General features: G+C 43.1%; 2 protein-coding genes and 1 long non-coding RNA gene across 4 annotated transcripts in view; 1 reads left to right on the top strand and 2 right to left on the bottom strand.

Annotated features, from left to right (window-relative positions):
• Positions 1-686: 686 nt before the first annotated feature.
• Positions 687-13,478, top strand: LOC136364805 (uncharacterized). Its single transcript, XR_010744209.1, has 2 exons — positions 687-925; positions 12,976-13,478. It is a non-coding gene; the product is annotated as an uncharacterized lncRNA (long non-coding RNA).
• RGS18 (regulator of G protein signaling 18) lies at positions 1,058-10,438 on the bottom strand. 2 transcript variants are annotated; one of them, XM_066324881.1, is made up of 5 exons: positions 10,028-10,438; positions 9,243-9,344; positions 6,129-6,193; positions 4,932-5,098; positions 1,058-2,665 (listed from the first exon to the last, which is right to left on the bottom strand). In XM_066324881.1, exons 1-5 carry the CDS (start codon positions 10,144-10,146, stop codon positions 2,411-2,413), a joined length of 708 nt encoding a protein of 235 aa, XP_066180978.1. In that variant the 5' UTR covers positions 10,147-10,438; the 3' UTR covers positions 1,058-2,410. The 2 variants fall into 2 exon arrangements, with proteins under 2 accessions (XP_066180978.1, XP_066180979.1); XM_066324882.1 differs by having other exon boundaries at positions 6,129-6,190.
• Positions 13,479-22,931: 9,453 nt separating the features above from the next.
• Positions 22,932-25,568, bottom strand: part of LOC136364816 (regulator of G-protein signaling 5) — a 37,320-nt gene continuing 34,683 nt past the window's right edge. The window contains exons 6-7 of the mRNA XM_066324901.1: positions 23,812-23,898; positions 22,932-23,156 (exon numbers count right to left, since the gene is read on the bottom strand). Coding sequence (XP_066180998.1) covers positions 23,815-23,898 — 84 coding nt within the window. The 3' untranslated portion in view covers positions 22,932-23,156; positions 23,812-23,814. The remainder of the gene's footprint in view (positions 23,157-23,811; positions 23,899-25,568) is intronic.

Here is a 25,568-nt window from a genome sequence, read left to right as displayed (position 1 = left end):
TTTGTTTTCATTATAAAACTCATAAGAGGGACCAGCACTGTCAGTACTGCAGACTGATGGGTTTGAGGAAGGCCTCCCTGGAGATAAGCAAAATTTTCCATCTGTCTGTGAAATTAAATAAAGGACACCTGATGACCTCTGTTTATCATTGCAGACCCTTCTGACTAACAGCTGGGCTTTTGCTAACAAGAAAAAGTCTTACTTGGGGTACTATATTTGTAATTTGGTTGGATTTTGGAACAGTATTAAATATATGTATTTTTTTCATTTCTTTCCTTCATGGGAACCCATCCAAGATATGGATTCTCCACAGATATGAAGGGAAATAATAACACCAGGGCAGAATTTAGCTGCAAGCGTGTAGGTCTTACGTCTGTGTGGCAACAAACCCGGTGCCAACACTCAGGTGGGTCTGTTCTCAAATCTGTTCCCTTCCTCCAACAAAGATCCCAGTACACAACACAGGAACATGCATATTTTAAATATCTGAGAACTGGCATTCAGACATTGTTGGTGATACTAGAGAGTGCCTCATCACAGAATCTTCGAGGATGGAAGAGACCTTCAAGATCTAGTCCAACCATGAACCTCCCCCAGCCTCAATCACCCCTAAGCCATAGCCCCAAGCACCACAGCCAGAGGCCTCTTGAACTCTTCCAGAGACTGTGGCCCTGGGCAGCTGACCACCTCCCTGGGCAGCTCATTCCAATGCCTGGCCATTCTTTCAGTGAAAAAACCCCAGTGCCCAGGTCCTGACTGCTTTCACTGTATGAAAGAGCCCATGCCTGGTGTTTTGAGATCAGGGGAGGGTGATGAATAAACTAGCAAGGATCATCATTATAAATGTGTTTCCTCTCTGTTCCTCAGGTCAAGGGAAGAGCTTGGAGATGGCTCCTGGGTCACTGTGGCTCAGCAGCATTTCCAGGTGAGTTTGGATCTCTGTGCACTGTAGCAGTTTGATTAACATGGCAGTGATTATGGCTAGAATTGAACCCTAGGTGAAGTCTCCATATCTTCCTCTTCAATTTACTGATGATAAATCAAATCCTGACAACTCTTTAAGCAGATCATATTTATTGGAAGTTAATAAAGCAGACAGAGAAACCTGCAGATCCAGCAGTTCATATACACCCCAAATTAACCATGAACACGAAGTCCCATTCTCAGGAACTGCACCTACTCCTTCCCCACTTACAGAAAGGGGAGGGAAAGGGAGAAAGCTTAAATTCCACAAGAAGCAACTTAATATACAGGTCATAGTTACAGATAAATTCTGCAGCCCCTTCCCAAACTAAACCAAAGTTTAAGTTTCTAAGAACTGCCCTAAGCTTCAAGGTATATCTCCATCAACTATAAAAGAAAAGAACATAATGACTGTGTGTGCTGACTATAAAAAACATTTCTGTCTTTGATAGTAAGGAAATAAAAAAGATTTCTCCTTCCTCTTCTATAACCTATAGAGAGGATATTAATGACCAGTGGAACGAAAAGTTTCTCTGCATGAGTCCAAGAGCTGTAAAATTTCAGATACATTTTCAAAATAAAAGGCAGAAAAAAATCAGAACTAAGTTTAGTAGCAAAGTTGGTATACCCTGACTATTTATAAATAAAAGTAGAAATATTATATATATGTGTGTGTGTGTGTGTATATATATATGTATATATATATATACACACACCTTGACATGACCTGGTATTTAAGGATACACATTGTGTTAAAATAGCATTCTTGGCCCTTTGTTGCTGCTCCTTTAGTTGCAAAAAATAGAATATGCATATTTGATGCCAAAGCTAATATATACAGCATAACTTAAAAACAGAGAACAGACATGTGGAATAAGAAAAATATACCCTAAAAAAATTAAATTGGTATTTTTATGTTCCTGTTAAAATAGGCAGTGGCTACATTTTAATTATAGATTTAATTATGCAGTGTTTTTAGTTAAAACTCATGTAACTTTGCATTGTCCCTGATAATGTTCCTGTGGGGTTTATAGTATGAGAAAATACCACAAATTCTCTGGCTTGGGGTAGGAAATATTGCAAAAACATAAATATGTGCAAAGACCGGATACAGAGATTCTAACTGTGATGAAACTCTGGCCTAAATGGTACAGGCTCAGGATACACCTTGGATAATACCAAATGGCACTTTATAAGACATTTTTAAGCAGGAAATTCAATTTTTTTTTCCCCCGAATCTGATCAAAGCTTTTGCCTGAGTTAAAAAAAAAATAAAAATAAAAACACCTGTATGAAAACTCTGCATGCTACGACTTGTCAACGCATCACCTGCTTTTCTCCGAGAGTGAGATTGTGCCCCAGAGCTCCGCCCTGGCGCCGGTGCATTCTGTTTTGCTGTAGCGCCTATTCACACGCGCTGAGGGTTTGCGGTGTCCGGCACAGGCGGTCAGCGGGCGGGGAAGGCCGGCCGGGAGCCCTGCAGGTCGCTGAGGGTGAAGGAGCGGGAGCGGCGGCGGAGCGCGGCGCGGGCGGGGGCGCGGCCCTGCAGCAGGCTGCGGTACAGAGCCGAGGCCAGGAAGCGCGGGTAGCTGTCCTGCTCCATCAGCCGGTACACCGTGCTCTGCGCCGCGTCGAAGGTGCTGCGCAGCGGCCGCCCGATGCTCTGGCTTGTGACTTCCTTGGTGTGAAAGTCCAGGTTCACCTAGAGGAGGAGGAAAAGGTTGTTTGTTATTGGTTTAATATATGTTCACGCATATCCCGTGTTCTTTTCCACAGCGCTGATGCTGCGCGCTAGTGAAAAGCTTTTCTGATAAGATGCCCTGAGTTTTAGCTTTCGTGTTTTCCAGATTCTGCACTGCGCTGGTGTGTAACTCTGAACTTCATATGAAGTGTTAGCAAGTTCTCCTCACAGCTCAGTCAGACAAAACAATCCTTTTCCAGCCCCAGAACCAAGGACACCGTGGCAGCTTCAGGCCCAAAAAGTACAACCAGCAGTGAACTGAGGAGAGCAGTCTGGGAGGATGGGACTGCAGAACCTGAAGCTGTCATTGGACAATTAACCCCAAGATGGAAATGGACCAAAACTTACAGAAGTGGGAAAAGTCGTGAGCCCTGGTCCATCTTGGGTGTAGCCATGGCTGGGCTCTTGTACTGCCCAAGGTGTATCCTTTGAAGGCCTTTCAATAAATCCCTACTTTATTCCTTTAACTCTGTCTGGCCTCTGTTCCAGGCAGCCTCTCAAGGCATCAGAAGGACCTCAAATCCCCCATACAACAGACTATTAATGCCACAGAACTGGTGTGTTCACCTTCAGTGATGGCACTCAGAAAGTCTTCACAAATGTATCCTTGGCAAACTGGTGAAACAGAAGATAAACTCTGATATTTGACTAGAAGTTACTTTCTAACAGTGATCACTCTACAGTTGCAGCTTCCCAGCTTTGCAATACCAAGCTTATAGATGTCCCCTGCTCTCAGTTAGGATTAAAATAGAACTTGTTCTAATGAGATGATATTAGTGAATAGTTAAAATTTCTGATTTCTGTGTAGTTTGGGTAGCAGAAAGGTGAGAAAATTCTAATAATTTTTTTAAAAAATTAAATGGGTTTCTGGAGGCTTTAGATTGGAAAAGCATATTGAAATGACTATTCCATGTGCTGCTGCAGTCACCCTGAGAAATATTTAATAGCATAAGAAATTTAAGTAAGTGACAGGCACTGATTCAAACACATTATTTTGAAAAATTAGATAGAATATGTATTATAAGTAATTGTTGATCCAGTCAAAAAGTGACTTCTATAAGGTTTAGCTTTTCCTCCCTGAGAGGCACCTGTCATTTCCATACAGCTAGTTGGAACAAATAGTCTAGATCTAAGAGCTGAAGGGCAATAAGTGATCAGAGAAGGCTCCACTTATCCAAAATTTTTATGATTCCATTGAACTGTAGGCTCAGAAATTTGTGTGTAGAAGAGTTCTGCTGGACAAGGTGTCAGAGAAGAGGTGCAAGCTCCAGAGCTGTGTGGTCTCAGCTGAACACAAGGGAGGAAGTCACACCAAAGCCAAGTGTCCAAGGTGAGCCACAGCACTCACACTGTCCTCTCCTCAGCTTTCCTCCTGCTCACTGCTTTTCTTCCATCAGTCTCGAGCACTGACAGTGTCAACACCTGTTACCTGTCCCAGGCTGCTTCCCCCCAAAGGCACGCAGCAGGGAAAGGAATGAAAAGGGACATAAGTCCTTAAAAGTGGGCATTTCCTAGGAAAAGCAGATTGGAATCCTAATGTAATCTATGGGAATTGCAGGTAGAAACTGCACCACTTTCCAGTCCTTTCACTAAAATGGGAATTACACCTTTTTCACCCTCATTACAAGGAAGCAGAAGTTAGTGTTTAACTCCTGCTATTTTGGACAATAAAGAAAATACAGGGTTTGGTAAGTGACATATTTGATCTGCTCAAATGAAATAGAATTACAGGAAACTGTAAGTCCAAAAGACCTATTCAAGGGGCTGCTTGTGATCTCACTGAAAAATTGATAATCTCCTGACCTATTCATCTTCTTAGGGCAGGCAAAAAAAAATTTCTTTTGCTCATTTAGGAACCTTTTCTAACACACTTCAGTAAAATGAAGAAGTTGGAAATACAAAAACTTTTTTCATTCTTAGGATACTAAAAAAGGCCTTAGCATTGGTGAGGATTGTCATCTCAACATCGTTTTGTGCTGACAGTAACATACTAAGGATATACAGTTGGAGATGGAGGGGTGGAAAAGGGATATGGAGTCAAGCAAGACAATCCATGCTCCTTCCAGGGTTTTGACTTTTGTGAAAGTCTTCTTATGTCAAGGGACTGCAGGATTAGCTCTTGAAGCTGCTTCTGGGTATGCACTTCTTAAAAGCAGATTTCACCAGATGCAGTTGTGTCAATCAAACCAGATGCAGTTGTGTCAATCAAATAAAGGAAGGTCTTTACCTCTTTTGGAGCATCTTTCTGTATGAATGTTTTAAAAATGGTCTTGGCTTTTGGCAGAAGTTCATCTGCACTTTCGCTTTTCTTGTAATCCTCACAGGCCATCCAGAACTCAATGTTCTCCTCACTGAACTCAGTTTTCAGAAACTTTGTGAAGGCATCCAGCCCAGCTACAAAAGGGAAAATTAAATTGCATTAAAAATATATAACCTTATCAGACAGTTACTCTTTCAAAGAGTCTGTGCAAGATAGTAAAATATGTTTTGCTCCCTTGGAATAATACCACATTACAGATAATTATCTTTAATACATAAATGTTTTGAAAGAGGTGCAGTTTCTCCATTATGATCCTGCAACTCTCATTACAGAATTCTCAGCATCAGTAAAAAAATGCTACCATGGTCTCATAAATTTAGAAAAAACGTTAAACAAAATGTGGGAGTATGTGGAAGTGGTGGATTTCATTCTAGCTGAATATCAATTTAGGTTCATCAAAAGACTATTTGAATCTTTGCTCATAAGTTAACTATTCTTCAGCTGAAGTTTAAAATGGATGTCTTTCAGCATCTCTATCATTTGCTTTGTCCTGCTGTTGTTATGCTGAGGATATTTTCTTTCCCAAGTATACTTCATCTGTGGAAGTATTGCAATTGTGTGGATGTGAACTGTTCAAGGAACAGATTTGAAAAGCACACAGTGTCCAGCACTGTAGCTGAAACATACGTGTGCCCCTCCAAAAATGAAGGCAGGAGCATATGTGCATTTGATAATTATGAGAGCAGCAGGGCCTCCCAAATGATGGCCAGCTTTGATCCCATCACTGGCTTAGAAACAAACCCTGTCAGGAGTGACAAAGTCTTTTCTTAAGTACATGGAACATATGCAGTCAGGAATATTTGAGCAATATTCAGATTAAATGCTCCTGTTTACTGAAGGGACTCTGTTGTCTATTATATTACTTTGTTCAATAAAACACCAAACCCAAAAATTATTTTAAATTATTTTCCCAAGTTGACAGCAAGCTATAGCCTAAGAAGACAACGAGAACAGAAAATACATGCTGTTATAAATGATCCATTGTACCTAGTTTAGGTAACTGCCACATCTATTTAAGGGCATAACTGGATTTTATGATTTCCCACCCTTTACCATCAATTTTCCATCCTAACAGTCTGCATGGAGAGAGACAAAACTACTGACCTTTCTCAGAAAGCAGTTTGCCAAAAGACTCTCCCCATTTCACTGCTTCTTCAGGAGACACACTGCTTAAGAAACAGAAAAGAGTTTTGAAGAATTGTTCATACTGTGCATTTAGGAAGCTATGTAACACACATCATCTGTTACCACTGGAGCTCAGGATTGTTTCACAAAGGCTTTGATTAGATCACCTCACTAAGGGAGATAATTCTCTTCAGCAATTCAGGAACATTTGTTTTAACTCTTTCCTGACATTTTTTTCCTGCAGAGTTATACTTCTTTTCTCTTTTTTTATAAAAAACATCAGAGCAGAGGTTTTTCACTGTGGTGTTTGTGTTGTCCTACTGATCTTTAAGGCCAGGAAGTATGATAAGACCATGATAAAACTGATAAGGGAAGAAGGTCTTGTCAGCTATTTAAACTTAAGATACTCATGCAGAGATGTGTTTTTGAATATGCTCACACTGAGGCCATTACCACAGTGTGCTTTTAACGAAACATGCAGAATTCTACAGCCTGAAGACAAAATGGTAGCAATATGATTTCGGCGTCATTCTTACAGGGCAATAGCAAATGTAGTCTGATTCATTTACCACAAACATTTCAAACACCGTATTATTCTGTGACAATGTGCTTCATTTATAAAACTCCTCATATTCTTCATCAAGTACATCAAATTGCATGTGTTTCACTTTGATTTAAAAAAATCTGCCCTAGGAAACAGCAAAGAAAGGGGGAAAAAGCAATTTTTATCAGTTGCTTTGTGGATATGAATGTTTAGAACCATTTTCATTCCAGTGCAAACCACAGGACACTGAAAATATCAGTAAGTGACTGGTCCAGGATTAGTTGGTCAGATCAACATCTTATGGACAAACATCTCTGGAATATGATCCCACTTTCTCATCAAGGCTTGCCTTCTGTTGCCTCCTTTACACAGTTTGGGCTCCCTTGGCAAAACCTGTAGGCATGTGAAGTTTAGATGAAAGGAAATTCCAATCTCTTTGGGAAGGAATTTAAGCCAGTAATGACCCTAGGTTTGCACAAAACTGAAAAGGAGGAATTTTTTTTTCTAAAATTTATTTTTTTTAATAGGCATGTTTATTAGCTGAAGTCATTGCTTTAAGGAATGAGAATTTTAACTAGGCAGAGGGAGGGTTTGTGAGGAGAGGTAAAAATGCTGGAGAAATGAAATTCAGGAAAGCAGGGGGATTCTGGAGTCAGGGAAAACAAGGCCTCACTCCCTTACAGAGTTCATTATAAGAATTAGAGTTATGAGAATTACAAAAATACAGTGAACTCTGTCAACAGCAGGTTCTGTACCTACAGAAATTATTTTGGTCACAGTGAATGATAAAGCCTTGTGACTTCAGACCACATACTCTGTCCACAAAGGCATGGAATGCTGGAGAGGATCTTTGCTGGGTTTGGAAACTCCCACTGTGAGTTCCTGTTTTTCCCTCAGAATCTGCAACAACCCAGGAGCCTCACAGACCCCCAACATCTGAGTGCAGCAGTGAGCTTGTGCAATAATGGACAGAAACCAAGATTTGTTCAGCTTTGCCACTTTCTAAATATGAGAAGAAGTTAATTTAAATGACCATATAAACATTTAAACTAAAAATGAACTTTTAAACTAACAGATTAACTTTTCTACTACCATCCAAATTTCCATCTCCAGTGTTTCATTAAAATCTCTTTTTACTTATTTTAGTAACTCTGTGTGAAAAATGGAAATCATAAAAGCTAAGTCAATCACTTACTAATTTTCAAACTATTATCTCACTTTATTATTTGAATAAGAGTAAATTTTGTTTGTTTGTTTGTTTTCCATTTTTGACAAATATAATTGTCACTTTAATCCAAATATAAAGACCAGCAAAACCCTATGAGTTTCTCTTCCATACAAGAACAGTCAAATACCTGTTAGTCAGGTACCAGCTGAGAGTAACATGGTAAAAGACAGCTGGCTGAGTGAAGAAATGATGGTCTGTTAAAAGGGGGAAATTGTTCAGAGAAGTGTTACTTCTCTGAAAGTGCCGTCTCACAGATTGTAAGAATGCAGTGAATGGCTGTACTTTGTATTAAATACCTGGGGTACATGAGCTACCCAGCACTGTCTGCATGCAGGCAGCTCTGCTTTCTCTTTACAAATGCAATCAGAATGGTTTCACACGTCTGCAGCCAGGATATCTCAAAACCTGAGCAATAAACACGGCCTGGTTATCCAGATGCATCAGTGGGAGTGTTTAGATATTGCCTCCCCAGCCACTTTTCCATGGGTTCTAGAAGCAGAATTTGAGCCCTTAGGTGACCTCTGCCATGTGCTCATTGAGTAGAAGGGCATGTAGAAGCAGCTCTGGTCAAAGCAGGCAGCTTGGTCCTGAAAGCGTGAACTGCCAGACCAAGACAAAAGGGTGTGGTAAGCACTCAAGTTCTCTGGAGTGATTTGTGGTGGAATGAAAGGGCCAGTGTATTTTTTTAGGCCATGGCATTGCAGAATTCTACATATTCCTTCTTCTCCGGCAAGACCTACAAATGCAATTCTTAATATATCAGTGAGATCTTGGTAGTCCATTGAAGTGAGGAATTAAACTCTTACAGAAGTCAGTAAACCCAAGATTGTACCCTGAATCTTTATGGCAAATACTAGGGACAATACCTCCAGAGTGCATGAATGTTGGAGACAAGAGCGTTCAACCAATTACTGCAGTTACTGCGGAACTCTGCATTCAATATTTAACACCCCTATAGCATTTGTACATCACAGAAGTATTTGGAAAACCTGCCTTGTAAGGAGCTGTATGATTTTCCTGCAAGCTGCATTTCTGAGTTGATTATTGCTGTATAAAATCAGTGGATTCCTACCAAGGCTGCTGGCACAAGGTTTAAACGTCTCTGCAAGTGTTTCATACCAGTGGTGTGAAAATAACTGCTGATTATCTTGATGCATACCAGGTAATTCTGTAGTGTGTGTATGCTTGGGTTACATTGATAACTTTTCAAAGTTACTCTGCCCAGCCCGAACACACACACATGGGTACAGGAAACATCCTGAGTCACACAGGTGCTAGTTGGAAGGAATCCCCAACCATCTCAGTCTTTTACTGTGTTTACCTTGCTGCTTTTGTCAGGTTTCCAGGTTTACCAAGGTGATCACTTTCATGGAATTCAGGTTTCTGCAGGAGCAGGCTCAGCCTGTTTCTCTTCTGCTTAACTCTAGGAGAGAATTGGAGGAGCTTTTCAAGAAACATTGTAGAAAGTTGATCTTTCCCTCTGAAGCATTCTCTGCTTCTGCATTATAGATCTCCCTGTTTTCACTTGCAGTAATGTTGGTTTTACTTCTCCTACATATATTATTCACATTAATGTTTTTCTCTTCATAGCTTAGCACAAATTTACATATGAAGCACTGACAAAGAAAAATGGAAATACTTTCATTTTCAGCATCCTTTTTAATTTATTTTAAAGATGAAGGGGCCAAACTTCCCATTAGAGATAAACAGTTGGCTCAGCGTCTTCTGCTTTTAATGTTTCACAAAGAAAAAAAAGGAAGTATTGCTTCCTGTCATTTGAAATTTTTGAAAAAAGCTTTCCCAGATCATATTCAGGCTTTACAGAAGCATTTCTCGGAACTTTTTGCAACCTCTCTTTCTTAGTACTTTTTAGATCATTAATTTGATATGTTTCTTGTCCTCAAAAAAGTAAGAGTTCTTTGAAATAACTCTTCTTAAAGAGTTAGTATTTTACACATAAAATTTCTAGGATTGCAGTTCATGAGTTCTCATAAATATGTCAAAAATGAAATTAGCTGTGCCCTAAATTCACCCCCACAAGCTATGCTGGAAGAATCTTCCATGTAAGCAGAACACTCCAAGGGTCAGCATGACCTGAACACTTACCCAGGCTTGCTTGCCTTGTGTGGCTCTTCCTTCACCGCTGATTTCATGGCTTTGTAATAGGGTTTATCCTTCGAAGCAGAAATGTTGGCTTGGGAGAATAAAAGAAGTGGGTTCTCCATCTTCCTCTAGAGAAGCTTCTGGCAAGGTTCCCTTTGCTCCCTTGCCCCTGGCCTGTGCTGGCTCGGGCTCTCACATGCTGCAACAACCTGGGCTGCCCCGGCCAGCCCCAGCCCTGTGTCCAGAGGAGGTGATGGCAGGAAGTGGCTCTGCACTGTGCCCACAGCAGGGTCTAAGGGCAGCTCTGGCTGTGCCCTCGTCACTTGGGGAAGTGACACTGCAGCTCCACAGGGCTCATGCTGCAAACCACAGCCCAGAGCAGCGGCTGCTCTGCGCAGCTCAGCTCCTGCTCAGTGTGGGCTGACACCAGCCTGTGGTCCCAAGCACCTGTACATGCCCTAGGCTCCTAAAATTAACCTTAATGACACTGATGTCGTAACATACAACCTTATCTTCAGCTCCCTGAGGCAGCCCACCCACCCTTAAGTGTCCCTGCGCAGCCTCAGTGCCATGTGCTGGACACAGTTCCATCCACAGCACACTGACATCAAACTCAGAGTTTCTCAGTGTTTCCTCCAAGCTGCAGCTGATCAATAATTTGCAATATTTGCAAGCAGATATTTTAAATTTTGCACCTTTCTTCAGAAATTACAACCACCCACTTCTAATTTCCAGTTTGTCCACTAAATGATTCCTCTTTAACTTTTCTGTCTGTGGATTTATTTTTAGTTGCAACTTCCCACCCAGGATAGAAAATCTTCAGGGGAAAAAAAAAAAAAAAAAGTGGATTTTTAAATTTTATTTTGTTACTAAATAACCCAAAACTTTTCATTTCATTTTGCATAAGCCGAAAATGTATTAATCTTTGGGGTTGATCACCACAAATTACTTCTTCACATACAAGTCTGATGTCAGTTAAGTTTCTTGCCTTAAAGTTCCTTTGGAGGTGTCATAGGAACAATACATCTATTAAAGAAACATCTCCAGTGTTAGGTGAATGAGGCACAGGTTAAAATGGTTAAAATTAATGCAGTAGTTAATTGATTAAGAATAAAATAATTCTCGTGTTTTTAATAGCAGTGTCTCATTTTGATTTCTCAGGTAGGACACTGAACTTCGAGAAGACATGACCTCATTATCTCTCATAATTTTGTTGTGTTTTACTTACATAGTTCTGGTGAGAGTCCCAATGTGGCCTTTTTCTTGTGAAGCTGAGGATGGGAATGGGAGACACTAATATTCAAAAGAAATAAAAACCCCCTCGACTCTGCTAGGAATCCAAATTTGTGAAACACTAAAAGAAAAAGATGTTATCTATCGCGATTTTTTATTTTTTAAGAGTGAAGAACTGAAAAACTCTCATGTGCTGCCTGTGTGATAGAAATTTTAAAATCAGAGTGGATGGGAAGCAGTGCACAACTGCCTTTTGTAACCCACGGGACTTTAAAAAGCAGGGTTAGAGCTTAAACCTCATTTTCAATTTCTGAGAAGACTTATGCATCATATCATGCATATTTTAAACTGGCTCTAACCGCAGCTGTGTTTAATAATTTATTCTGCCTTTTATGGATAAGTAAATAAATATAGATGGCATGATTTTATTTCACTTTCCTGCAATGGTGGTAGTCACGTGAGCTTTTTTTACCTGTTATATGAATAAAATACTGTCTGTGCTCATCTGCCATAATTTTATTACCTGCTGATTTCAGCTCCCAGTAAACATTTTCAATTGTAGCCTCCACAGTCCATCTAAGCTGATTTAAGAAAGATTTGGAGTGTGGAATATAATTCAGAAGTGAATTATGAGTGGCCAACTGTGCCAGGCAACTTCTAGATGGGGATGAGCTGTGTCCCCTCTTTCAGCACCCACCAGCCATGGTCTGAAGAGCCTGTCCAACTCACTCTTCAATGACTCTAAAGGGGTTTTATGCCTTAGATGCTTGAACTTAGATCCTGTAGTACACTGCAGCAATCATGTCAGTCCTGACTGCAGCAGTGTTCTGTGCATCTCCACAGAATTCACTTGGAAATCTGGAGGAGTGTGGAGAGGGAGGGAATAATCACAAACAATCTTTTCCCCTCCACACACACACATTTTTTCCCCTTCATTAATAGAAAGCTAATATTAAATCTAGGCCACAAAGCAGCCAAATTACCTCCAAGTCAGTCTGTATTATGTCAGCACTTCTGCTGGTGCTAATGAGCATCCCTGTTTTGCACTGTAGGCTACAGTAGTTATAGCAACAGAATGAATGACCCTGTAAATGCTTATGGGCCATTCTGGGTATTGCAAGATGATGAGATAGGAAAACAAATAAGTTATTTTAAAACCAGAAAAAGCAGATCCAGAATATTATGTTGATGACATGACTAGAGATCTAGAAAGCTCTAAAAAAAAATGTGATGAGACCTAAGTGTCCTGATTCCCAACCGTTTCTTTAACCACTGAAATATATTCACAAATCTGTTGGGAAGGAGGCTATGGATTTTTAAGTCCTCAAATCAAGATTCTCTCTGAAATGTGAGAACAGTATTGAGTTAATATTCTATTATTTGTAGAAATACATTTTTCAATGGTTAGATGAATATACATATCTATCACACGTTTTCATAACAACCTTCATGTGACACAAAAGTCACATTGAATAGAGCATAAAGTGCAGGCTGATGAGATGATGTCCTGATTCTCTGGACCTTCCTGTTCTTTGGCCGAAAAGTGTCTGCACTGGCTTCTGTTGGTGTTTGATAAGGTCCTGTCGCAGCTGATGATCAGATCATGCTTGATTTGTATAGACACAATAGCTGCCCTCCGTGAAGGAAATACTGACTGACAGTGTCAGCAGCAAGGACATTGTATTGTACACTGACAATGTCATGTTTCTTTTTTACAGGGAGTCTCTCAGACATTCAGGCTTTCAGTCCAGCTGAATAGAAGTGCAGCCCCGACTGAGCAGTTCAGCTCAGCACAAAGAGCTGGAGCACAATGGGAAATCCTCCTTTGTTAGTAATCCCACTGCACCCCTCTCTGAGCTATTTTTTTCTTACTTCCCAGGTAAATGCAAACTTTTGCCCCTTCCATTTCCATTCTCATGTTCTGGCACTGCCCAGGCTCCTCCACAGCCAAGTTCCAGCACTGTTCTTATTCAAATCCAGTCTTACCAGTAGGACTTTTGTTGGGTTAGGTTGCTGCTGAAGGGAAGCAATTTTCATCTTTATGAGAAGAAAAACGAAAAATCAGAACCAATAGTGTTTTACTGGTTTTTTCTTACAGGAAGAAATAAGCATGGAAATAAGCTTCGCTGAAGAGCATGGGCTGAAAACATGAATTTCCATATTTCTTTTTCATGTAAAGGCATTTGAAGGCTTGAAAATTAAAATTATGTGTTTTGAATTAGTTTGGGTTTAATTAATAATTCTGCTCTTCAGTCACTTCTGATCAATTTATCACGCCTCAAAATTTATGTTGTTTATTCCTTATTGGAAACCATAATTGGACCTAGAATTTAATAATAACATGATCCAAGTTATGGTTGGTTTTTTTATCTCTTTACCACGAAGCAAATCCAGAAGGAAAAGAGATTTATTGGAAATGTCAAGTAGAGGAGTTTGTTGTCTGCTAATTCGGGACTTAGTTTAGCGGTGCCCTTAGAAGATGCATCCCAAGGGAGAAGGTTGGCATGAGAGATTCTTCAGTTAGATAAGGACAATCCTTGTGACACCTGCACACAACTCTCGTTGAAAAACCCTCCTTTGCTGCTGCTGTTTAAAAGGAAGGATACAAAACTGCGTTGCTTCAGATGAGAAGCACTGCAAACAGGAACCTTACACTTAGCTTATGGGGTCTGCCAGTCAGGCCTCGCAAAAAGGATTTTTTTTAGCCATCCCCGATGAAAACTCAAGCGCTGCACAGGCTTGTTTACTTCTTTTCTTTTTTTTTTTTTTTTTTTTTTTTTTGGAAAGTGAGTCTGCAAAGTTCTCAGGCGTATTCATTTCCTGCCTGTCTGATTAGTGCTGTTCCCATGTGGCACACATCACTGTCACCATTAATCTTCAGGCAGCCGCTTCCTCGGCTGAAGCCCGCCGTGTTTGCAGCCAGCCCTGACATCAATGCTCATTAGACGGTGGCGTGTTAATGACCAGCTTCCGGAAAGGCTTCCACACTCACGGGCCTCTTTCAAAATGTGGGGTTTTGCAGTGTGGTATTCACAGGAAATGCTGAAGGCAGGAATGTTCTCTAAATCCTGCCCAAAATATCCTTCCTACTGGAGTTCTGCACTACTGGATTTATTTCTGTTTTACAGAAACCCGGAAGGACTCCTCACATGACAACCTGGTCTTGGGCTTTGTGGTTTAGGGTTTTTTTAAGAGAGAGATTTTATCAGCCCATGGCAATGGAGCAAACAGCAGCAAGTATCGGGCTCAGAGTTTTCTGGTCCTTCTGGGAAAGGTGTGGGACTGTTGCTTGGTCATGTACAAGAGGGCTGTGACTGCTAATACTGACTATAAACCATAAAATCTATCTCCCTACAGCACACAAGGGAATAAAATCTGTTGCATCAGGACTGAGCCCACTATTGCTGAACCACCAGGTAGCTTAAGCAGAGCCAACATGCTCAATGCCTGGTATGTCCTTACCCTGCTTTTCCAGCCAGAATATCAGCAATATCTCAGGATGCTGCTGCCCAGGCTGAGCTACCAGGACAGGCATTGTCAAACCTTCACAGTGATTCCACAATTTTTTTTTTTTTCAGCTTATATGTTTTTTATATTTTATTGTTATTCTTTCTGATAACACTTTGTTGTCCCACCCTGATTTAACTGAGGCAAATTGTCCTAGGGCTTACAAGTGGTGTGGTGGATTTCCCATCAGAGCAGTAAAAAATTGGTACCCAAAAACCCTTGAAAATATATAGCTGAACTTCCATAGGAATATGTAAATATATTATCTTCAAGTCTGTCGGAAGAAGACAGCATCTGAAGATACAAACGCTACACATCACTCTGATTTTTCTCTTCAGTAATTACCCAAAGACATTCATCACGAATATTAGGTAAAAATAATAATGTTACATCACATTTCAGTGCAATCTTCAGAATGACTGAGAAATTTTCCAGGAAGGTTCAACTGATTCCTGAGGATTGAAAAAAGCTGTATTCTAAAATGTAAGCTGGGACAGTTTTATTTCCTAGATTATGAAAGTTTTGCAGTAGTAGTTTTCTTTTCCTACTCCCAAACTTAGAAATTTAATGAGGAGTTTGGCTTCGAGGCAGGGACACTCCTTGTCATCTTTACCAGTCATAGACTCTCTTCCTCTTTGGTAATACCAGAATTTCCAACAAAAGCCTTCCGTCACCGGGCATCAGGGTACCAGTAGCTTTCCTGAAACTGCCTTCCAATTCCTTCAGATTTGCAGGAGCCCTAAAAGAAAACTTGCTGGTTACCTAACAGAGTGAGAGGCTGGGGACTGTGGATCCTAGAGAGCCTTCAGGGAAGCTTCAGGCACAGCAGAGATAAGGCTTTGCTCCAGTAAAGTCCTTGTGTGACTGTTTAATTCCAGTCGTGCAAGAAATCTTATCTGACTCATTCATAGTGTGAACATGTGATCTGACAAAGATCTGAGACATTTTGGGACCCAGCAGATGTGAGCAGCAACAGCAGAAACAATTGAACTCATCCTTCATTCTGCACTCTAGGCAGCAGAGTGGATTTGATGAATTCCTCACTGCCACTGCGTGCTGTTATGACCATGACAGAAGACCTTGCCATTTGGGCACTATCCATTCCCCGAATTTTTCAGGCTTTTAGCCTGAGTCATGGCATGGTTCATAATTATTGTGGGTTTGATGATACACTTCTTAGCTTTGGCATGAGTTGTCCTTGGTGACCTGTGGTTTTCACACCAGATTCTCATCAGGCCCAATCTGCTGCTCCTGTCTGTCGCCTCTGTGTTTTTCTGCCACAGCTAGAATAACTGGAATCACAAAAATCAGTTTTGCAAAGCTTGCCAAAAATGCTTCCTCAAAAGAGAGGAAACCACGATATTTGCAGTTTAGAATGCAAGGGAGCTATTCTAGTCCCTCTGTTGAGTGAAAACAGGTGATCATTTATCAGCTTGTGCTGTCAATATGATAAACATGAAACTTCAACGAGTTTGATATTGCTGTGGTCAGCAACCTAAAACAAAAGTTGCCCTTCATCTGTTGCACAGATTGCCTGAGGATAGACCGTAGATCTGAAATGTATCCTTGTGGCATGTGTGAAACAATTTCCATTCCAGTTTGCAGTGACCACAAGCCAGTTTTTTGTAATTCCTAGGGAAGGTGTGCAGATCAGCAGACCTTTTGCTTTACTTCATCCACAAGCACCTTTCAAATCCTAATTTAGAGATTTTCACTGAGGCTAAGTAATTTTTTTTTAACCCAGAATGGTCTCCAAGACTAAAACGTTTGCTTTCTGATTATCAAATTCCAGCCTCATCCTGACAGTGTAGATATATGTTGCCCAGAGGATAGATTTATGGGCACCCAGCTCTTCCAGCGCCAAAATAAGGCACCTCAAGTGATGGCTGACAGTATCCACGGCTGTCCCGGTGCTCCCTCTGTTGGAAAAGTTCTGACATGTCCCTTCTCCCTCGCAAAAAGGGGACATGAACACCTCGGCTTGGGAATCAACATCCCACGGGCTCTCCAGACAAACCCAAAAGACCTGTGTGCGTCCCTCTGCTGCTGGTACCTTCCATCCTCCTCAGCTCACGCTGGAGAGGGGGGCTGGGTTCAGCCTTTCTTAAGGACTAACAAATCAGTGCAATAGTCTGATCTTTTGGAAATATTCTTCCCAGGTTCTTCCCTGGTGCAAGCAGTCAGTCCTTTGGGTTTTCCCAGGAAACACAGAGCCTGATTTCCAGCACAGGGCACAGGGCACAGGCTGAGGTGCAGCCTTGGAGGGGCAAGGGACCGCAGCTCCCGGTGTCGTGCTGGGCACAGCTCCTCGCGGCCCTCCCACTCTCCTCCCTTTCTTTAGCACACTCTGTTTCTTCTCTGGAGGTGGTTTAGCCACAGCCTGCCCTGCCAAAGTTTCTCCCGAGGTTTAGAGCTCTCTGTGAGCTGATTCAGACGTGCAGCAAGCAGAAAGAGCACCTTTGGTACCCCCATGTGTCCATCCCACACCTCCAGCAGATCCCTGCTGAGTCACACAGAATCAATTGGGTTGGAAAACACCTCTGAGATCAGCAAGTCCATGACCCAACATGACTTTGTCACTCCAAAAATGGCACTGTGTGCCATGTCCAGTCCTCAAACATCTCCGGGGGCAGCGACTCCACCACCTCCCAGGGCAGCCCATCCCAGTGCCCAGTCACCCTTTCTGTGAAGAAATTCTTCCTAATACCCAATCTAAACCTCCACTGGCACAGCTAAAAACTTTGTTCTCTGGTCCTATCACAAGTAGCCTGGGAGGAGAGGCTGAACCCCACCTGGCTCTAACCTCCTTTCAGACTTCCCTTTGTACCTGCAGTTTTGCTGCCTGGTTCACACCAACTCATCCCAGACATGTGTCACAATGTGAAGATCCTTGTCACTGCCTGGGGGGCAAAAGGGTTGACCCTCATGACTCTGCCAAACTCAGATCATCTGTATCAGAGAACCCTTCTGTTCCTGCTGAGAATTATCTGGATGCTCTTGTCACCTGCTCACTTCTGATGGATCGCCAGTGTCTAGAGCTGAGTGATCATGCACCGCTTTTCTGGTCACCCTCTTCCAGTGACAGACCCATCAGTGACAAATCTCCATTTGTGCTGATGGCACAGGCCCTGTTTATTTCTGTTTCTGTTACTTTTGTATCCGGGCTGTGCAGACGTGGCCAAAGACACAAATGTTCTCTTGATGTTTGCACCTGGAGTCATTATCTGGCAGCTGAGTGTGTACAGGAGCCTGCATCATGTCACTTGTAAAAAACCAGGGGGGCTGGGAGCTGGGGTCCTTCCCTGGCTTCTGGAGGATCATTTGGCACTGCTTTGCCTCAGTGCTTGCCGTGCTGCACTCATTTAGCTGGTGTGATGGTTATCTGAGCAGAGCTGAAAACAGGGAACCCCAGCAAGCCCTTGGGGCAGTCAGAGCAGATACTTCAAAGCAAAATCCCGGGCTTGTGCGTAGGAAATGTGAGGGGAAAGCCTCATGTGCACACATGAACCTCTCTGAAGTCTCACTCAGCCTACTGCAAAACGTGCTCCTCTTCAGGTATATTATTTATCTGCACTTTCTGCTTATCATCACTTGAGGGCAGTTAAGCCTATCATAGGTCTTGCTCTAGCCGAGCATGATCTGATCAAATGCTAGCATTTTAGCTGTTAAAGTAAAACCCAGCAAAGGCAAGGAAAAAAGTAACTGCTTTGGCGCTGTGTCCAGATTGTGCCAGGGAAACTGTGGCTGTTAATCACCATCTTCCTGGATGGGAGAGGATGCTCTCCCTTTGCTTGAATACTGTCTGCTTCAGCAGATTGGCTGATGCCTCCTGCAATCACAAATGCTACGTGTGAAATTATCCTGCAGAATTTCTTACACAGTCTGGCCTGTGCAGGGCTAGAATTCTTAGACAGAATGTGCAGGCAAACCGTGTTAAACATATGAAAAAAAAATACATCTCTCACTGTGTAACTGCAGATGTATGCCACAGCAGTGACAGGAGGCTGAGTAAGTCCAACTGAAATCAGTTTCCTGGAGAGGATGGAAATTTCTTATCTTTCATGCCCAGTCCAAGTGACACAAAGGCTTTGTGTGGACGCTGTGTGAGGTGTGTGTTGGCACATGAGAAAGGAACACCAGAGCTCTCCAAAGAGAGGGATGCAGGGTCCAAGAGGCAAGGCCAAGGTGTGTGTAGGGCCATGAGCCTTCAAATCCCACAAGGGGTGTGGTGAAAACCAGCCTGCACCAAAGTGATGCTCAGTGGTGTCTATCTACCCTACAGCAGGCACTCAGCTGACTGATGCCTCCCTTCTGGCCACCCTCTGTGGCCAGTCCCTGTGCCACCCCTTTCCCTTCCTTGCAAGATCACCGGAATTTTTCTCCTGAATTTTTCCTCTCCCTTCAGTAGCAGCTGTGAGCTTTGGCAACAGAGGTGTGGGTGATGGTTGCACACAGCTCCTGACCCTGGCCTTAGTGATAAACACTGGGATAAAATATAAGGTGAAATGGTGCAGTGTGGTCTGAACTGATACTGAAAGAATGAGCAATATTGCTGCTGCTTTGCAAAGCTCTGAATAGGCTAATTAGCTGGGATGATGGCATGGCTAATTGGACAAGGCTGGGTGTGGTGCTGGTACAGCTGTTTTGCTTGTATGTACAGGGAGGAAGCCTTCTTGACTGAAGCTGGACTGCCTCTGGATCCTTCCTAACATTCCTGATTGAAGTTTCCTTTTAGTGGGACCAGGATAGAAAGGATACAGGATGTCCCATCTCTCCTTTCTCTTTGTGAGTGTTGGAGCAGACGGGTTCTGACTCCCTTCCAGACCTCAGTTAGGCTTGAGAGTCTTGTCAGTAAGGCTTGAGAGTCTTCCTGAAAACAAACAAGCTAACATATTGCCTCCAGTGAACTAGAAAATCGTAGACCAACAATCAGCACAAACCCCATTGATCTTTGCCTCAGCCAAGCATAGCAGCTGAGGAGCTGTACTTTGGACTCTCCACCAGTTTGCTCTGGGACACATGCTCCAGCAGCTGCAGCGCCCCGGTTTGGCAGGTCGCGTGTGGCTCTGGCTCAACCAGGTGCTACAGATGCTGCTGCTGTGCCTGAGTAATGGGCAAAGGGCTTGTGTTCCAGGGAGCAGCTGCTGAACAGAAATCAAGGGGGCATTTAGCTGAAGTTATGGCAGAATCAAACAAAAAATCCTCTGCCAAATCAGCTGTGTTGCTGCAGACAGGGCTGTGCTGTGCACACCAGCAGTGGGCAGTCAAAGTCCATCCCAATGTCCACCCCACACCTTAGGGGTGAAGGGCCTGGAGAAGTGTCCCCCACAGCCAGGAGAAGGCAGAAGTTTTGTCTTGTGTTAGATTTCCTCTCAGTCTTAACACTGCCCTGGAAATTAGCACCTGACAGAAGTCTGCCTGTCCAGGCAGGAGCTGGGAAGAAGATTTCAATGTAAGGAAGAAGGTAAAGCAGCTTTGCTTTGTTTTCTGAGATGAATGAGGTAATTTCTTCCCTCCATGTCCCAGACCCAGGCTCTTGTATTTTTCATGCTTCATTACAAGTGTTTGTAATTATATGAGTGGCTTCAGAGGCCAATTAAGCCTTCATTTGGAGGCTGCTCTGGGCACTGGAAGCCCTCCATTAGCCTGGGCTTCTGCCAGGGAAAAACACTACACAGTCTTTAACAACTGTACCAGCTCCGATCTGCTTAATGTTGATTTTCCTATTAAGTTCAGCTAATACTCTTCTAATTGTGTGAACTGGGCCTGAAGCCAGGCCTGGTGACTTTTGCCAGCTGCTTTCAAGGCTGAATCAGAGATGAGCAAAACCTTCCCAAGCACTTCCCTGCGCACGTGCCCGGCCCCATCCAAACAGCGGCTGCTCTCCCCAAAAGTGACTCAGGCTTTGCTTTGTGCCCCATGGGCTGTTTCCCAGGGCCAGCCCCATCCAGCCAGGAGACTTGGGTGCCAGGGAGCACACTCAGCAGAGCACCAGGAGCCTGGCACTGCATGGAGCTTGCCCCACGAGGTGCCAGAAAGGGTGCCACGGTCTCAAAGGCCAGCCCACATCTCTGCCTGTTGATGAGTCACAGAGCACAAATTATTGTGTGGGCTTTCTGAGGCAGGTGATACACTACAAACTGCCCAAGGGGGGATATCCACAAATAGGACATTCGCAGCTCTTCCACAACATGGAAGGGAGGATGCCGACATGTGTGGAGGGTAGGAAATTTCAGCTAAGGAGCTCAGGCATGCCACTCACCTGCTGTGAATCTGCTGCTCACGAGAAGGTGGTATGACAAGCCTTCCAACCCAAACCATTCCAGGATTCTATGATGTAGATGTATAAACTCACTGCTAACCAGCAATGAACCTAAGCACATCTGATTTTATTTAATAACTGAATTGCTTTCTTTAATTAAAAATGGCCAGGCAATTAAGTAATTATTTTTTAAAATCTTATTTCATTTCAATTAGCTCTGATTAATCGCTATTCCTTCAAATCAAAATTTCAACATGATAGAAAACACTAGTTTTGAATTTTTCATTTTAGGAACATAACTGTCTTTTAATTTTAAAACCATTGCAGCTCTAATACCATTATCATGTGCCAGTCAAGTTTTAATGCCTTATTACATCCTAATAGACAAATACAGGAGACTCTGAGCTTGTGTTTGGAGCTGATTTGCTTCTGCAAAGCCCCTTGGTTGAAGCCCCTGTGGGCTGCAGCCCATCACTCACAGGGAGCCTGGGCTGTGTGACCAGGTGCTGCCCAGGGCCCTGGGGTGACAGCAGGCCACCAGAGCTCACTGACAGCCACAAGACTACCACATGCTTTGACTCTGCAGATCTTTTGGAGCATTTGTTTTTCAAGGGTTTATTCCTCTATTAAGGCAGGATTAAGATTTACATGTTCAAAATAGGAAATAAGGTCTGGAAGCCAAAATCATATTTCTTTTCTTGAGGATAAAGATTAAAATTTAAAAAGCAGTGACATGACAAAGTTCAAAAGTTCAAAACGCAATTCATCATGGAATTTCTGGCGGCAGATCATGGCTTCTATGTAAGGTGTTTGGTACGCAGGGAGGGAAGTTTAGAGAGCTTGTAATTCACTGCAACACAGCACTAGACATCCAAGGAAGTCATTATTGTAGATGGTTTCCTGGTAGCATAAAGAAGCAGGAGGGAGCCAGGCTGTTTCAGAGCAAAGTTGAAAACACTGATTGACTTTTACTCACTGGGAATGAAGATGTAGCATGACAAATGGCTTTGTGGTTTGAATCATTAAAGAACAATGAGAGAGCTGCTGGCTAATGGAGCTGTACTGGGCAGAAATGGCCATGTTAGCGCTGCTGTGAGCAATTTGCAAGGCATGCTCATAAAGCACAGAAGGAGCCAGCAGGACCCTAGCTGGCACCACTGGCCAGGGGGATCACAGAGGAACGGGTCAGTACCCGATGGTTGCCATAGCCTCTGGGCAGAGCACACCTCCTCATGGGAGGGCAGAGATGGCTCTGCTGTCTGGGAGCAGGCTCAGGGTGCAGGGCAGTGTATCAGAGCCCTTGAGGGCACTAACACACTCAGCTGTCCCAACCAGCCCCACCTGGGACCCCAGGCACACCCTCTGCTCATGGACCAGGAGCTCCATTTAAACTCAGGTCTTGAGCTCTGTTGTAGGCTTGTCTTTCTCTAACCCCGTCTCCTGCTAGGCCTCTCTAAATGTCCCCTCCTCTGAGCCATCTGCAGCTGTGGATGGCCGCTGGTTGGTCCCTGTGCAACCTGCTATGCTTGGGTGCTGTGGGATGATGTCCTCAGTGAGGACAGGGCTAATGCTGGGGACATCCTCAGCTCCTGCCTTGTCCCCCTTTGAGGAGCATCTCCCCTTCTGCTTGCTGCCTTGTTACACGGCACATTTTGCAGCACGTCCTCCTGAGAAGGTCACTGGAAGTCTGCTGAGCTGCAAAGGGGTCACCAGACAAGCCCTGGGAGCTTGGGGCTGCTGTGTCTTTGGCCGGTCACCTGGAGAAGAGGTGCCTTCTCCCTACAGCAAACATTTCTTTGCTGAAATAATAAGGTATGTGTCCAGTGCTCCTTGTTTCACATCATACACACTGGGGTTTATTCTAGCTCTTGGAAGAAGTGAGCTCAGAAATAATCCAAGGGTCAGTTTTCTAACATTAGGCTGGAATTGTCTTTATTTACTTTTACAGACTTGGCTAAAGCTCAAGGCACTCTAACGTTATGTATTCTTCAGTAAACACAATTAACTGGAAACTCAGAAGCACTGATATCATCTTTTCCCTTGGGACTAGTCACTATGAGCTGCTGTCTCCAGCCAGAAATTCAACTTCCTTTTGCCCCAGGGTTGCAGAGTAGGTGGAAATCCATTTAGCTAAAAAAAAAATAAAATAAAAAAAAAAAGTGAACCATTTTGATGGTGCAGCCTAGCTTGGCTTATGGCAGTGGTCAAAAGGTAACAAAGATTGGGAAGGTGAGGATTGTACAGAGCCAGCGGGTCTCTGCTAATCAGCAAGAGCTGGGTGTTTGTCCCTGTGGCAGCCGGGTGGGATCATCAGGATCAGGACACGCCATGCACCCAACATTCAGCCACAAATCTCCACAAATGTAGCCACCAAAGCTGAACTTTAAGCTCCTTTTTTACCATCTCCCAAAAAAAAACCTCTCTGAAGGAGTGCAGAAAGGCCCTCTAGAGCTTCACCAAGCTCCAAGGCAGAGGTAGATAAATTATACTCAAAGTAGGAGCTCTTCAAAGTGGTGTTATAAGCCCTTCTCTAGGTGATCCAATCTAGTACTTCATGATCTTACAGCTGGAAAAATCTTGTCTGCTGCCTAATCTAATCCTCACTTGGTGTAATTGAGGACAAACATTTCTTGTCCTTGCCCAGCATGGACACACTAACAGCTTATCATCTTCCTCTCTGTAACTGTAGCCTTTTATGGCTGTGATATTTAGGTACTTCATGCATCGTTACCCTGTGTCCCTTTGGTCTGCCCACTTCTAGATTGAACAAACTCTTCCATCTTACCTTTTAGGTCTGCAATCTGGACTTCTTCCAGTTAGTCTGCAGCCTCCTTGAAGAGCAATACCCATCTTCCAGCCTCTTACTGAATGTCTGAAGGAGACAGAGCACAGTGATTAACCCACATGCAGATGTGTAAGAGATTTGTAACAGAAATATTAAGGCTGAAGTGAAGCCTGAATTGTAGCCTAGGTAAAGAATGGGGAAAAAACAACAGAATGAGGATTGTAAGAATGACCTGTACTGATAAGGTAGAGCATTCCTCCCAACACTAGGTTTCTAGGATGCCATTCCTGGTTGTAAAACTGAAGAACGTGTTTATGGCATGACCAAAAGACCTGCATTCTGGTCAGATCACAACACAGACAAGGCATCACAAGACCCCATGTCCCACTCAGAGAATGGCATGGAGGTTGCAGCAATTCACACACCACTGCTTTTCCTGATGGGCCACCAGGAAAGCAAACATGTCCAGACTAGGAGAAGCAGATAAGTCTCAGCTCTGAAGAGTTTAGCCTGTGCTGTTGGTGGCAGGAAGGGCAGTGTGTATATATTAAGGCTCTTTTTCTGCACACTATCCTGTGCTCTCGGCAGCATGGTCCCAGCCTGGTGGCCTTTTACCTCCTGGGAAAAAAAAATTGTCTGCTTAGCCACCTAAGCAGTGTTGAATAGAGCTTCTGTGTCTCATCCATTCATCCTGCACTGCCCTTCTGCTGCCTGTCTGTGTGCATGGCACACTCTGCTCTCCCTCCCATCATTCCCAATGCCGGATTGCTCATGTTCTAAATATCCATGCTTTTCCTCATCTCCAGTCTGCAGTTAAACTGCTTCTAAACTCTGTACGTGCTAGGTTCAGCACTACCTAGTTCAGCCACTACCATGGCTGCATATCTAGGGATTCTGCACTGATTGGGAAGACTGAGAGTGTCTCCAGACATGCCTCTGGAGGTTTGATCTGATGTACTTGCTGCTAAACAAAGTATTTGCTTCACTGAATTGCAAACCCTGGATAATTAGGCCAGTTAGTTCCTCAGTGGAGGCTGGTCGAAATAGTAACTTTTCTGCACCAGTACTGAAACAGGTTAACTGAAAATGCATCAGCAGCTGCAGAACACAGAATAGCTGGATAAAAATCTGATGGAGTTTTGGCTTAGAATAATTTCCATGTCCTTATATAATACCTGATTATGGGTTCCAGATCTGTTATTGTTTTGTTGTGATACCAAGCAGACTGAATTATTGTTAGACTGAATTATTTGCTGCAAGATTCTGTTGGTCTAGGGCTGAGGGTAGAATATCCTGTCCCTTCCCTCTTATGAACAACTTTAGGTAATATATGAGAGGGAAATTGCAGCGGGGGAAGAAAATCCTGCTTTTAGAGCTATCCCTATTCCCCTATATACTGCATATTACCTCGTGTGACTCATACAGAACAAAGACAAGCAGGATTTTAGAGATAATTTCTTCAAAATTTGAGCCTACTTTGGTCTCTGCTGCTGACAGAGTCCAGCCTGCCTCCTGTACTGCCCTGATGGGGTTTGGGCCAAGTATGCATACACTGGAGAATTTAAAAGGCACAGTGAGGTTCAATCTCTATTATCCAGGAGCTGTAAGTAAAGGCAATCCACAGCTGAATGTAGGAAAATGGAAAAATACAGCAGCAAACCCACTCTTGTCAGCACCAGATTTTGTGCAGCAAAGCAACTCTGAGAAGCTCAACAAGATCACAGTGATGTACCTTGACATGAGAGTACACGATGTGA

The sequence above is a fragment of the Sylvia atricapilla genome, chromosome 9 (assembly GCF_009819655.1).
Source record: "Sylvia atricapilla isolate bSylAtr1 chromosome 9, bSylAtr1.pri, whole genome shotgun sequence".
Classification (NCBI taxonomy): Eukaryota; Metazoa; Chordata; class Aves; order Passeriformes; family Sylviidae; genus Sylvia; species Sylvia atricapilla.
Note: the sequence above shows the minus strand (reverse complement) of the source record. Positions and strands in the feature narration are given on the sequence as shown.